General features: G+C 35.0%; 1 protein-coding gene across 1 annotated transcript in view; it reads left to right on the top strand.

Moving 5' to 3' along the window:
- The window catches only part of MS3_00002284 (uncharacterized protein), a 67819-nt gene that overhangs the window by 27611 nt on the left and 25850 nt on the right, over window positions 1-14358 (top strand). Inside the window, exons 4-6 of the mRNA XM_051209857.1 lie at window positions 2913-3020; window positions 3991-4140; window positions 12622-12777. Coding sequence (XP_051075330.1) covers window positions 2913-3020; window positions 3991-4140; window positions 12622-12777 — 414 coding nt within the window. The remainder of the gene's footprint in view (window positions 1-2912; window positions 3021-3990; window positions 4141-12621; window positions 12778-14358) is intronic.

A 14358-nucleotide genomic window follows, 5' to 3' on the forward strand; every position in this document is an offset into this window, starting at 1 on the left:
AGTCCTGTTTGGTGAAGACGCTGACAAAATGCAGAGTCTTTTGGTAGCACTGAGCAACAAAGCCAGAATGTTTGGAATGCGCTTCTCTCCCTCTAAATGCAAGTTGTTGCTTCAGGACTGGTCTGCGTCAACACCTGAACTAAGGATAGGGAGTGAAGTAGTCGAACGCGTTGGCAACTTCACTTATCTTGGAAGTCTGATCAGCCCTAATGGGTTGGTGTCTGACGAAATCTTAGCACGGATTCGAAAAGCTCTCTTGGCTTTTGCCAACTTACATCACCTGTGGCGAAGGCGAGATATCCGTCTATCAATTAAGGGACGAGTATACTGCGCGGCAGTCCGTTCTGTTTTACTTTACGGCAGCGAAACATGTTCATTAAGAGTAGAAGATACTCGTAAGCTATTAGTATTTGACCACAGATGCCTCAGAAATATTGCTGGCATCTGCTGGGATCACCGGGTAAGTAATAGTGAGGTTAGACGCAGGGTATTAGGAAATGATGGTAAATCAGTTGATGAGGTTATGAATCTTCATCGACTGAGATGGTTGGGCTGTGTTACGTATGCCTGAACACCGATTACCACGACGTGCAATGCTATCCGGTATTGGAGATGGTTGGAAGAAAGTTAGGGGCGGCCAAACCAAAACGTGGCATCAGTGCTTGAAGACACTAACTTCTTGTCTGAGCCATGTTGGTAGATGCAGACTACTTGGTTGGGGTCCGCGTGACTTTCGTAACCAATGGTTGGAGACTCTTGGTGACATGGCTCAGAATCGATCACAATGGCGTCGGTGTATACACTCCCTGTCTTCCCTTAAACTAAGAGATTAAAATCGCTTCATATCTTTCTTTCTACGAACCAATTCTTTCTTCTTGTATTACATCTCTATATGCAATCTTTCTCTGATATATTACCACCTTTGACCTAACCACTGCTATGAATCCGGTGTTCATCTTGTTGTGCTGATGCGGTATGGCAACCTGGACCGATGCACATATGTAACTGGTCCTACGTTGTAGCTGAATGACTGGCTGATATTGCTACTAACTCACGAGCGTTTTGAAGCAAAGTTGGTTAGTGGCTGGCAGCTCATTCCAGGGTAATCGTTTCCTCTTATTTGAGACTTGTAGGCCGTGTTTATCCGCATCCCTTCATTCATACTCACCCTGTGGATCGAAAACAGTGCCTTTCATTTTAAATCCTTAACATGTTATCCACATTAATTATTTGTACCTGATAGTTGTTAATATAAAGAAATTTTATCAGAAATCATTGTACGTCCAACTACAAAAACGAGTTTTTTTATTATTGATAGCAAGTATACTTGTTAAATTAACTAGGTGTTGTTTTAATTTTATCTTCCCATAGTCATTTAGAAATGCAATTGATCCTGTGCAGACTGCCTCGATATAACCTTAAGTCACAAGCTTTTTAGGCAAAGATGGATAGTGGCTAGCAGTGGATGAAATGTGCATCCTGGATTCCACTGCTGGCCACTGATATATATTTTTAGGTCAATCGCATATACATTTCATCTCATTATGTATCCCTAGTTAATAAGTGATTGACCAAAACACAAGAAATGTCAAACCTACCTTAAAATCAATAAACGTACGTACTTTTTAGGGTAAAAAAACCTTAGTAATTGGTGACAGATTAATGAATTTTGAAAGAAAGAAAATGTGTAGGAAGTTTCTGTTCACGGTTGACAGATGTATCATGATTGATTTCATGCTGATTTTTCTAAATAGTTAACAGAACGTTTTGTTTGACTTTCCACCAAAATAAAAACAACAAAAAATTATAGCAGTTATGGTGAAGATAACAAATTAAATAGTAAGGTAATATTCAATTGATTGAATAGTTCAGTGATTCTGTGACCTGTGTAAGACGACATCAACTTATTTACTTACTTAAACCTGTTATCCCTCGTAGAGGAGCATAGGCCGCTCACCAGCACACACCATCTAACCTTTATTTAGAAACAGCTTATTATGATATTGTCATGAAAACATGTAATAGATCCCTAGGCACACTTTAATGAAATAAAGAAAGAAAATTCACAGTTTCATGATTTAAATGCTTTTTTGCATGAGTGATGTATTGAAAAGAATTTCCAAGAAAGATCTAGTTATTGTCATTTATTTTACCTGATTGAATGAGTTATCCTTACATCTTTTTTCGTGACTTACATTTACCAGCTTTATGGATCTAATTTAATGAAAAACTTATTTTTTTGATCTTTTTTATAAACTTGATACACAGTTTTGGCTCATGACTTACATGTACCACAAAATGACTAAAGTGGAATATATAGACCAGTGGATTCCAACTCAAACGAGAACGAAAAAAATAATTAGACTGTCCTTTTACTTTTTTAATGACTTTTTACTGAGCCACTGGTTGATTTTAAGATTGATTATGCAAGTCATCTGAATCTACCTAGATTTCTCTGTACCTAACTCTTTTAAATGGCAAAAGTTCTTTTCATCCATGAGTTGAAGCCAGAACTGTACGTAGAAAATAAGTATATCTTATTCTTACTGTTAACTTGAACTTAAACTTTCAGTATTATATTTCATATTCGAAAATATCCTTCTCTCTCTTTAATTATTACTCTTATCCCCATGATTTTATACGTAATTGTTTCTGATATCACTTCATTTCATTTCACTCCTCTATTACCTTTAATTATTGTAACAAAGATATTTTATTGAAATCATGAACCGATCAATGTCAGACCACATTTGAAAACCTGGAAGCACTGGACGAACTTTTCGTCCTAGTGTGAGACTCAGCAGTGCGCACCTGCAACTTCATACGAGGAATGCATTATATGATAATATATTTTATGGGATCTTCAAACTCAGCAATTTGAAGTAACATCTCTCGATGTTTTTACATTGTAGGACTTGACCATAACTCTGACATCCGAAAGACCGGAATCGGAGGTTGAACTTATACCAGATAAGCATGAACCCTGCAGAATAAACCTACAAACGCTTGTAGATCAGCAGGTAAGATATGGAATAGCTTTTAGTCTTAACATTTACATATGAATTTAGAAATCATTGTTGTACATTTTTGTAGAATAAAATATACTACTTATTCGTCAATAAAGTAGACAATTACAACTGAAAATATTAGTTTATATAATTAAGTGTAAAGCAAACAGTTACACTACTGAAAGCATGTTTTCAGAAGTCTTTGATGAAGTCAATGAGAAATCCCAGTTGGACGTGAACAGAACTTCTTATATAAAGCTAAATTCATCTCTTAAAGTTAGTATGATATGGAATTCAAGATAATTTATACCAACTGCTTTGAAATGGAGATCAATTTTTAATAAAGAATAATAAATTAAATAGAACATCTTTCATTCGTGTGTTAATTGGGAAGCTGAGGAGTAATATAATGGATTACAAGTTATAGATAATGTTTTTAACAGGTCCAGTTGATGGAACATACTGAATTTGGGATCTAAAATAAAACATTTAATGTATTCTGATTGTTTAATCCAGACAAAATTTAGCTTGTACTCATTCCTGTGCTATGTTAAAGCAAACCAATCCAGTTACGGCATTTAAAAACAAATTTATAAAAAAATTAAAACGAAGCATTGAGATGGTGGAGAAGATTTGTAGCTCAGTGAATGATTTAAGCGGAGTTTTCTTCTCTTAGATGGATAATTTGATCGCGAATTGAAGTGTTCGAATTTCTACATATGTAACTCGAAGCCTGTCCTGTTGACCTCGATCTTGATTAGTTATTGTTGACCTTTAACCTGTCATTGTCTACCTCACAATTTTGATCGTATTGCCATTAGATTTGATTCTTGATCCCATATTTCTCACTGATTTTTCTGATTGTTTGGTAGATTTAATCAGTTTTAATGTGTTTATTTATTGCTGATTGACCTAAGTACCAAGCTTCTAAACATACCAAACCTTTATCTTTAACAATAATTTAATTAACATTTCATTTTAGGAATGGCGACTACATGAACATATTGAAATAACAAGACGTTCGGCTACCCAAGAATATACAAATTCTAGTCAAAGTCATCCTTGTATTTCTGTTACATGTAGAGCAGCACGTAGGCCTGGTTATTTCTACTGGAACGTCTTTCTAATTATGGTATGACGATGGTGTGTATATGTGTATTTATCTTGTAATCTTAAATTATTATAACTCATACATTTTATATTTTAATTTAATAAATTATTACTTTTTTATCATTTAAGAGCTACCTAGATGAAAAACGTGCATAATGGATACACATTAAACTATAATGGTAATTAGAAAAAAATCATGCATAAGGCTCTAAATGAAAAGTTTGCGTCAAACAAATACTATCAGTCAGTCAGTCAGTCAGTAAGAACGTAGAACTTCGTACGTACGTACATCAGTTCTCCTTATGTTGTTTAGTTGGTATATCGATCATGAGTATGAACAGAAGATATAGTTAGTAACATTGAGACTATTGTATTTTGATAGTTTTGCTCTCTGAGCTGGACGGTCTAGTAGTGTAACTTTCGTCGTCAACTTTAAGTAGAAGTCTCCACCTGAAGTTTGTGCTGATGATGTCATTCAAAAGAATGATAAAAGCTCCATGACCAAATCATCCAGTTCAGAGAACATAACTCTATCAAAATCATCCACCTCAGCTACATATCTATTGTATTTGAAAGTAAATAGAATACAAAAATTAAATTATTTCTCATCAGTGTAGGGGTTGTGGAGATTATTAAGTTTTTGATTCAGCTCATGAACTGATTGGTGTTAGACCACCATTGAAAACCTGGAAGCACTGGACGGGCGTTTCTTCCTACCATGGGACTCCTCAGCCGTGTGCATCCACGATCCCGCTCTCGGGATTCGAACCCAGGGCCTTTAGTCTTGCGAGCGAGCGCCCACACTATTGGATGTCGGCTTAGTGATCCAGTGCGTTGAGCGTTCGCACGCCAGACCAAAGGCCCTGGGTTCAAATCCCGAGAGCGCTATCGTGAATGCGCACTGCTGAGGAGTCCCACAATAGGACGAAACGGCCGTCCAATGCTTTCAGGTTTTCAATGGTGGTCCAACATCAATCAGTTCATGATCTCAATCAAAATATTATTTTTACCTGTTTAAAATTTATGTTACATATATGTTTAGATCAATGTAAAATTAAGACATTGTGACATGTAAGTATAATAAGAACTATTTATAGTGATGTTAAAATTAGTATTGGGAATATATTCGAGAATCAGATTTACATGATAAAAAAACAAGAAACTGTAATACCAAATATCACCTGATGATAAGCATACTATCATAAGGTAACATCGTTACTATTATTATTATTATTATTATTATTATTATTATTATTATTATTATTATTATTATTAAAGCAATGAATACATTATGCGTAATAGATGGTTAGGAAAATAAAGTAGAAAACTTTGACATTAACATAACTTCACTATAATATTTTACTGGTAATAAAATTTCTATCATAAATCAATGAAAAATACATTTTTTTCTTCAAGTTTTACCACAATTAAATATTTGTATTACTGATTCCAAAACAAAGTGACCAGGTTTAAGGCAAATATATTGTTTATTCTAATATTTACAAATGCTTTGAGAAATTTATTCACCATTTATCCCTATGTACTAATTTGTATCTAATTTATATTATTCTATATATATATATTACGTGATTCCTGTTATGTAATTACATTACATCCTCTTAAATCATCTTAAATTTCCAAACCCTATTTAATTATTATTACGTAATCTACCTTATCATTATTTAATTCCATTAATCTCTACAATTATCACACAATTTATGAACTTCACTAACTTATTACACCACTCACCCTGGATTAACCCCCCTCTTTTGACCTCTGACCTGTTTCTAGCATATATATATATAGTTATTATTGTAATCAAGTTATTTACACTCATTTATGTCAATTGTTTCACGCTATCTCCATGTAAAAATTCTATCACAATTTTGGTTTGTAAGCAGCTGACGAGAAACCTCGAAATAATATGAATTTACACTATTCTGCATCAATGTTTGTTCTTGCTCTATTTAAATTACATTATTATCTCTCTTACCTCATGTTAACTATCCATTCACCTCTATTGCTAAACATAATCGAAATAGGTCATAAGATTGAACTTGGCTTTCGTGGTGTTGTATAAAAGTGTAAAAGTGTGTATACTAAGGTTTGTTGAAGCTTTAGAGATACGAAAATTCAAATCCCCTTTGTGTATTCAAAAACAATTTGTTCTCACCTTCGACTTACCCTGGTAATATTGGCTTATTGTCCAGAATGATTAGGTTTCAAATTGTGTTCACATTATTATTATTACTCCTTGTCTCCTCTTACTCCATTTCCAGTCTAGTTGACCTTTTATTTTTATATATAAATGTTCTTAACAAGTATATGTGTGATCACATTATTCGAAATGTATTGCGCTGTTATATATCACATAGTTTCTGATAATCTTCGTCTTCTTATTACATTATCGAAATTTATCAAAGGGACTAATTGCTTCAACCAATATTTGTTCTAATCATCAATTTCACAATTTCATTTGACATATAAACTTATATGTTCATATATCTACATATAAATCTAACTCATATTTTATATACTGATTCATCATTAAATGCTGACTAGTATAGTAGACGTTTAATCCTCTGCGCTGGTCCAATTCCGTCGGTCAAAAATCATTGAACCGTGAAGTCTGAGTGACTTGAAATCACCAGTATAAATAGGTCAAAGGTAAAATCTTATCCTTTGACAATACATAACTTATAGCTTGAATATTAATGGAAGTATCAATCCTCTAAACATTTCAATTATAACGTACTAATAAATATTAATTAACAAGGATATAAGGTTCAGAGATTCCTGCTAGTTTCTCCTAACCATCTAACATAAAAACGTATCATACAGTTTATAAGTACACTAGCATTAAAGTATTTTATAACTTAAGTAGAGCTTTTTTATGGATTTTCTTAATCATATTTATGAGATGAAATTGATTAGAACTTGTGACTTAAAAATAATTTCTAAAAGCCAAGTGAATACGTTGAGTTAAGCAATGGTTTAATTTAGCCGAATACATGAAACAGATTTATCAAAGCATTGTTGCTGTAGTTTGTTTGTATTAATAAACTTATTATTTTGCAAAGAATATTTTGTTTCTTATGTAAACAACAATGTTAAGAATACAGGTAACAGATGGTCTTTTTATTCGACAAAACAATTCATATGCTGCATATATGTATATATATATGAGACAGTAAACAGCTACAGTGTTATGGAAAAAACTGTCAAATCTATCAAAGATTTCTACTTAACAAAAGTCATTTATTTAGTATTTCTAGTGGAGTAACCCAATAAATTATACAGACAAACTGTGTCAACTTTCAGTCAAACAGAAACCAGTTATTATGCTTTATCGTATCCTACATTTTTTGAATCAATATATGTCTAGATATAAAGATATCTCTTACTTACTTACTTACTTACTTACTTACTTACTTACTTACTTACTTGCTTACTTACTTACTTACTTACTTACGCCTGTTACCACTCGTTGAAGAGCATAGACAAACTATCCATCTCTTTCCTGTGCAATACTCCCCACTTGTTTCCAGTTCCTATTCATCCTTTTAATTATTTGCTTCAAATCTACAACGAAGTCTCTTCGTCGATCTTCCATTTTCCCGAATCCCTTCAGGATTCCAACTTAACACTTGATTCGTGATGCAGTTTGATGATTTCCAGAATATATATCCTATTCGATTCCATTGCCTTACCCTGATTTACTAATCAGATGGAAGCTGGTTTGCTCCCTCCTATAGTGGTTTGTTGCTGATAGTCTCCGGACAACGGACCCGATTGAAGCTGCTACCTTGACGCGGTGGTCGGGCTTGCCTATCGTGATGACCCAACCGAGCTATATTGGCTGGAACATATATTCCTGTAGGTTCTACCATGCCAGGCAGGTCGATTGGTGAACGGTAAGACTAAAAGCAGCAACTCAAGGTCTGAGGGCGAAGTCGTACTGCTGACTGTACAGAGGTGTGACAGCAGTAAGGTGTTTCCCTCGGACAACCAGCATGACAACGATGCTGCCTTCCCACAAGGAGGGGTGGGGTTAGAAAAGGTCGACCCTAAAAATCTCACACCTCACCTTACTTCACGGATTTCCGTCTCCGGCGGCAAGGCCCTTTGAAGAACGGAGCTAACACGTCAAAAACCTTCCGCAAAAAGGCCGTGCGCGACCGGCCTCAAGCAGTTGTCCCTTGGGCTCTGCGGTCACGCTCCCAGGTCGTCAAGACCAACACTAATCCAGTTTCCTTTTCAGGTTCCTCAAGAAATACCCTTCCACGGTGTGGGCAGCCGGGAAGTGACATCAGCCCTCATACCCGTAACAGCACACGAGACCAAGTTGGTCACATTCAAATCCATCCTACACCTCCTAATACCTCTCTTATCTCCATGACTAACCCTCCGCACGTCTCTTTATCACTTCGCACCGCTAGGGCAAACGATTCGAGTACGTGGAACGCCATTCCTGGTCTCCTGAAACCACGCTCTAAACTACACGTAGGAGCTTTTAACGTACGAACACTGTGCCAAATAGGACAGCAGGCTTCCTTAGCTAGGACTTTAGAATCTCGCTCCATCGATGTGTGCTGTGTCTCCGAAACGCTATAAAGGCTCTTTACTCGAACACAACTGGTAGAGTAAGAGCTTATGGCGAACTGTCATCAGAATTGATTACCTCAAGTGGTGTTCGTCAGGGCTGTCCACTCTCCCCATTCTTGTTCAACTTTGTGGTCGACGTACTCTTAGAGATAACACTCTCCTCATCTAAATTTCCAGGGGTTGAACTTCTACCGGGAGGTTCACTTGTTGACTTAGAATATGCTGATGACATAGTTCTATTTGGTGAAGACGCTGACAAAATGCAGTCTTCTGACCACTATAGGCAACAATGCGAGCATGTTCGGGATGTGATTCTCACTCTCGAAATGCAAAATGTTACTTCAGGATTGGGTTGCATCGACACCTGAACTAGCAATAGGGAGTGAAGTAGTTGAGCGTGTCGACCGATTCACTTATCATGGAAGTCTCATCAGTCCTTGTGGTCTGGTGTGTGTGACGAATACAGAAGGCTCGACTAGCTTTTGCCAACTTGCGTCATTTATGGCGTAGGCGAGATATCCGTCTATCAACCAAAGGACGTGTTTACTGAGCAGCAGTTCGTTCCGTCCTACTTTATGGCAGTGAAACATGGCCGGTAAGAGTAGAGGATATCCGTAGGTTACTAGTATTCGATCATAGGTGTCTTCGAAATATTGCTCGTACATCCTGGGACCATCGAGTAAGTAATGCAGTTGTTAGGAAACGGGTATTAGGTAAGGATGGCAAATCAATTGATGAAGTGGTGGAACTTCATCAGTTGAGATGGCTGGGACACGTGTTACGCATGTCCAACCACCGACTGCCTCGACATGTGATGTTCAATGGTATAGAAGTAGATTGGAAGAAAGCTAGAGGCGGCCAGATACAAAACATGGCACAAGTCCATAAAGTCACTGACAAGTAGACTGAGTCATATTGGTAGGTGTAGACTACCTGGTCGGGGACCGCGAGATGATAGCAACCGATGGTTAGAGACCCTGAATGATATGGCTCAAAATCGTTTGCAATGGCGCAGGTGCATCCACTCTTTGTGTTCTCCCAAATTCTAATCTTCTGAATTCTTCATGTCCCTTTCTTCCTCTTTCCAAATTTATTTCACCGGATTATATTCTTTAAATAACATCTCCAAACCCTAATCTCCCCGATTACTGCTTATACTCTTATTAACTCTATCACTACGGGATTTGAATCGACAACTGCATCTCTGTGCTAATGTGGTATGGCAACTCGAACTGATGTACGTACGTACGAAGTTCTACGTTGTTACTGACTGACTGACCGGTCAACGGACATTGGATATCTTACGTAGGCAATTGGTTATACATACTTGTACCAGTTGGATGAAAGTTGTAATGGTTTTCGAAGTTTTAGCCCCGTACAACGAAACTGTTTTGACGTTCGTATTGAAGATTCTGAACTTTATGTTCCTCTTCAGACACTTGTTTTGAGTTCCATATGTTCCTCAACTTTATAAATACTGTACATGCTTTGCCATTCCTTCATTAATATCTGCATCAGATCCTCCTTGTTCATCGATGATGCTTCTCAGATACGTGAAAGATTCCACCTAATACAGAGCTTTTCCATCAAGTATGATTGAGTTGGTGTTCTTTGTGTTGTATGTGAGGACCTTGCTTTTTTCATTGTTTATGTTGAGGCCTGCTGATGCATAGGCATCTGCTGCTAAACTGGCTGTACTGACCTACATATGGGACGGAAGAGCTAGACTAACTACGAAATTCACTACACAGTTTCCATTTCATTTTCCTAAGAGTTTAATGAAAAAAGCAGCGTTTTCAAAGGTTTGACTTTTTATTTATTTTAAAGTAAGCTATTGTCTTTTTTGAATAATTGGGAAAAACCTTAGTAACTGTATTCGGTAACACAAAATAAATGTATCCATAGATTAGATGACTTAATGTCAGAGTTATCGATTAATCACTGAAGACCAGTGGTAGTTTAGTATACTTTCTTCGCAAAACAATTCAGTTTTAATCAAGCTGCCAAAAGCGTTTCATTCAACGTGAGAGTTATAATTGAGTAAGAGATATAGAATTTCAGTTTAGAAGCTATTGACGTAGATAAACATTTTGATTGCATCATTTAAGATTTATATCATTTCAGAAATTAACTTTAAGAGTTTGTAATGAAAACCTTATAAAATATTTTCGTTAGCTTGCATAATTACAAAACTCTAAAAAAAACCCAGTTGTCCTCTATGAAGTACGCTGCTCAAATAACTTCAAAAAATCCTGTTTAGATAACAGTGACAGAATTCACATGAAAACAAAAGTTTTATCAAAAAGTATTTATTCATTTCTGGTACCTCAAATTGTACTTCATTCGATAGGTTTCATATCTCTAAATCTTGCTTACATTCTTGTTAATAAAGTGTATCAATTCTAAGTTCATGTATTTTGATCTATTGTGTTTAAATGATACACCAGTACCATGAAATATAAACAAATTCGAACGAAATAATTCAGGTAGTTCAAATGAATACACTTATGTTGGAGAAACTTGCAGACAATTAAATGTGAGGTTGAAGGAACACAAACTATGTTTGAAACATGTTTCCAAAACCTCGATTGATCTGAAGAAACGTGAGAATATGTCGGCGATAGCATTACATGCGTTAGAAACAGAACACAAGATTAACTTCGAAGGGAACAAAATACTTCAAAAAGAGTTTAGCACACATAAAGAAAGATTGACATTAGAAGCTCTGTATATATGGGTTAATAAGAACAGCCTGAACAGAAAAGATGGTATTCAAATAGCTACTACGAAGCCAATGTTCATTAACAAGTAATTGGACTCTGTCTCTATCCAACTCTTTTATCTCACATCCATCATTATTCTGACAGAAATTGATCTGGGATGTTAAAATTATACATTTGATGATTTTAATTTTACATGCACATCGACGTTTAAAAACAGTTTTCACTTTGCACTTTTTATTTTAACTTCATATAAAAACAAATTAACACCGAATAACAAGTAACAATAACTCAATCTTACACAAACACACTATTGGGGAAGTTATATACCCAGAACTCACTTGTAAAAGAACCCGATTTTGTAATTTTATTTAGAAAAGTTTGAAATTTCTTTGTTTTCGTGCCAAAGGCGCTCTTGTCACCTTCATGTCATATTTCCCACTAGGAAATATCTTAAATGCTATTTGTCCGTTGCATCTTTTAGTATGCTATTTGGTAACTCTCCCCAAGGATGGTTTTGTACTGTATATATACGTTTTGAATCGTGTTTATTGTTATCGCTCGTTTCTGGCTGTTTGTAGAATATACTTCCCCATTCCAAGCTTGGACTTCTCTCTCTAGTTAGCGGTGCTGGGACGCATCAATAGCTAGCTTACTGGTCTTTGGTCACCGAGTCTTGTTTTCTCGTTCACAGATTAAGTGAACGTGTGATAGTTTCAACCCTAGCACACACACAATAATTCATTTATTTAACTCCATATTGTTAAATTTCCGCATAATTCGCATATAACTGACTGGTGTTAATTTAATAGTTGAATTCCTGAGTCAATTAAAGCTAGACCACCATGGGAAACCTCGAAGGACTGGACGACCGTTTTGTCTTAGTATGGGACTCATCAGCAGTGCACATCTATGGTCATTCATATGAGATTTGAACTCACATCCTATCGGTCTCGCGTGTGAACGTTTAACCTCTAGACCACTGAAGTATTTCTTAGAGTTTTAGTGAAAAGCCATGATCAGTGGAGTTCAACCAATTCTGTGATGAGATAGTAACTCATTGAAGACAATGCTGAACGCATCATTACTATCTTAAAATAAAATACATTTATTTATATACAGTTTGATTTAAATTAATCATTTATTGTTTTTATATCTTATTTCTTTGAATATTCTAGTTTTTTATCACAGGATTATCATTTGCAACATTTGCTGTACCACCGGAACGACCAGAAAATCGACTTCAATTATCTTTTACATTATTTCTAACTTCCGTTGCTTTCAAATTTGTAATTAATCAGTCGTTACCGAAAATCTCTTATTTAACATATATGGTAAATTAAATAATTTCTTTTTACTGTTAAACTAATTAAACCTAGTAATTACTGTCACTATTATTATTATTATTATTAATATTAATATTAGAGGTTTTCCTCTGGTTACTAATCTAAAGGATTTCAGACATTACGTAAACATGTATTTTATTTATTTAATGCCTAGAGTATCATTGATGTTGCTATCGTGTATTCAAAACATTGTTTTCATAAAAAAACATTAAATTATAAATAGGAATGAAGATATCAAATGTAAAAATATACTAAAATAGAAATTATGATACTGTTTTATGCTATTAACAATAGATATTTTCAGTTTCATGACTGTCTACAGTATGTTGTCATGAAAATTTTTCAATGAAGCTTTTCCCAATAATTCAATTTATTATTTGCATAATAAGTGAACATCAATTCTGCGATGCAGGTACATTCAACTGACGAGTCCCAAAGAGGACGAAATGCGTGTCCGGAATCCCATCACTAAGCACTATCCATCTTTATTTATAAACATTGTAACTTCAGGTAATATCGAGGAAATACGCACAGGATACACATATGTCAGTAAGAGACTTATAAATTGCAGTCCTAAATAACAAATGGAAGATACAAGTGAACAACATCAAGTGAATTTATAAGTTATATTCCAATATAAACGGGAAAGAATATGACTCAGATGTCAAACGCAATGATATTTAATGATGTTTAATGATATTTAATTAAAACAAACACAATGAATAATCAACAAGAAATGAAGTTATTAAATAGTATTATCCTTTCTGATTAAACAATACAGTCAGTGATGTTGTAGTCTTTTATATGTAACTTATGAAACAGAGATTTAAGGATATTCCAATGGTGATGCCATTGACTAAGGATAAGACCTTGGCTAGATTGTTTTTCTGTAAAGTTAATCACTACAATCGATATGATTTGGGTAAATTAATGGATTGGATTGGTTGAAGTTAGACACTAACACCGTTGGATGCCAACTCAGTGGTCTAGCAGTTAAGAGCTCGTGCACGAAACTGACCGATCCTGGGTTCGAATCTCGCAAGACGGAATAGTGGATGCGCACTGTTGAGCTGTCGCATACCAAGACGAAACGGCTTTTCAATGCTTCTTGGTTTTCCATGGTAGTCTATCTTCAATGGACTCATGAATTCAACTATTAAATATTTGTAATGTCTCTGACTAGATAAATTTGTTCTAGTACAGTAATAAATCTGTGCTAACATTATCCTATATCTTCTATTAATAATCATTTACAACTAAATTAATGCCTAATCTAATCTATTCATTTATAACAGTATTAATTTGTCAATTTACTGGGATAATAAATAATTTCCCCAATATGATAAGGATCTTTAAATGATCAACAACAATAAACAAATTAATGATTTGAAACAGTTGAAACTTGAAAGAAATCCTTTTGAATGTTGAATGTTGACCAGATTGTAATAAAACAAACTAATATAATAAAATTATTTTAGTGTGTAAAAAAGCACAACAAAATACATTGAGAAATGTGTACGTCATATTCAGTAATATGTTAATTTTAGGGGGGTGGAGGGATGAAAATTT

This window comes from Schistosoma haematobium, chromosome 1 (assembly GCF_000699445.3).
Source record: "Schistosoma haematobium chromosome 1, whole genome shotgun sequence".
Lineage (NCBI taxonomy): Eukaryota > Metazoa > Platyhelminthes > Trematoda > Strigeidida > Schistosomatidae > Schistosoma > Schistosoma haematobium.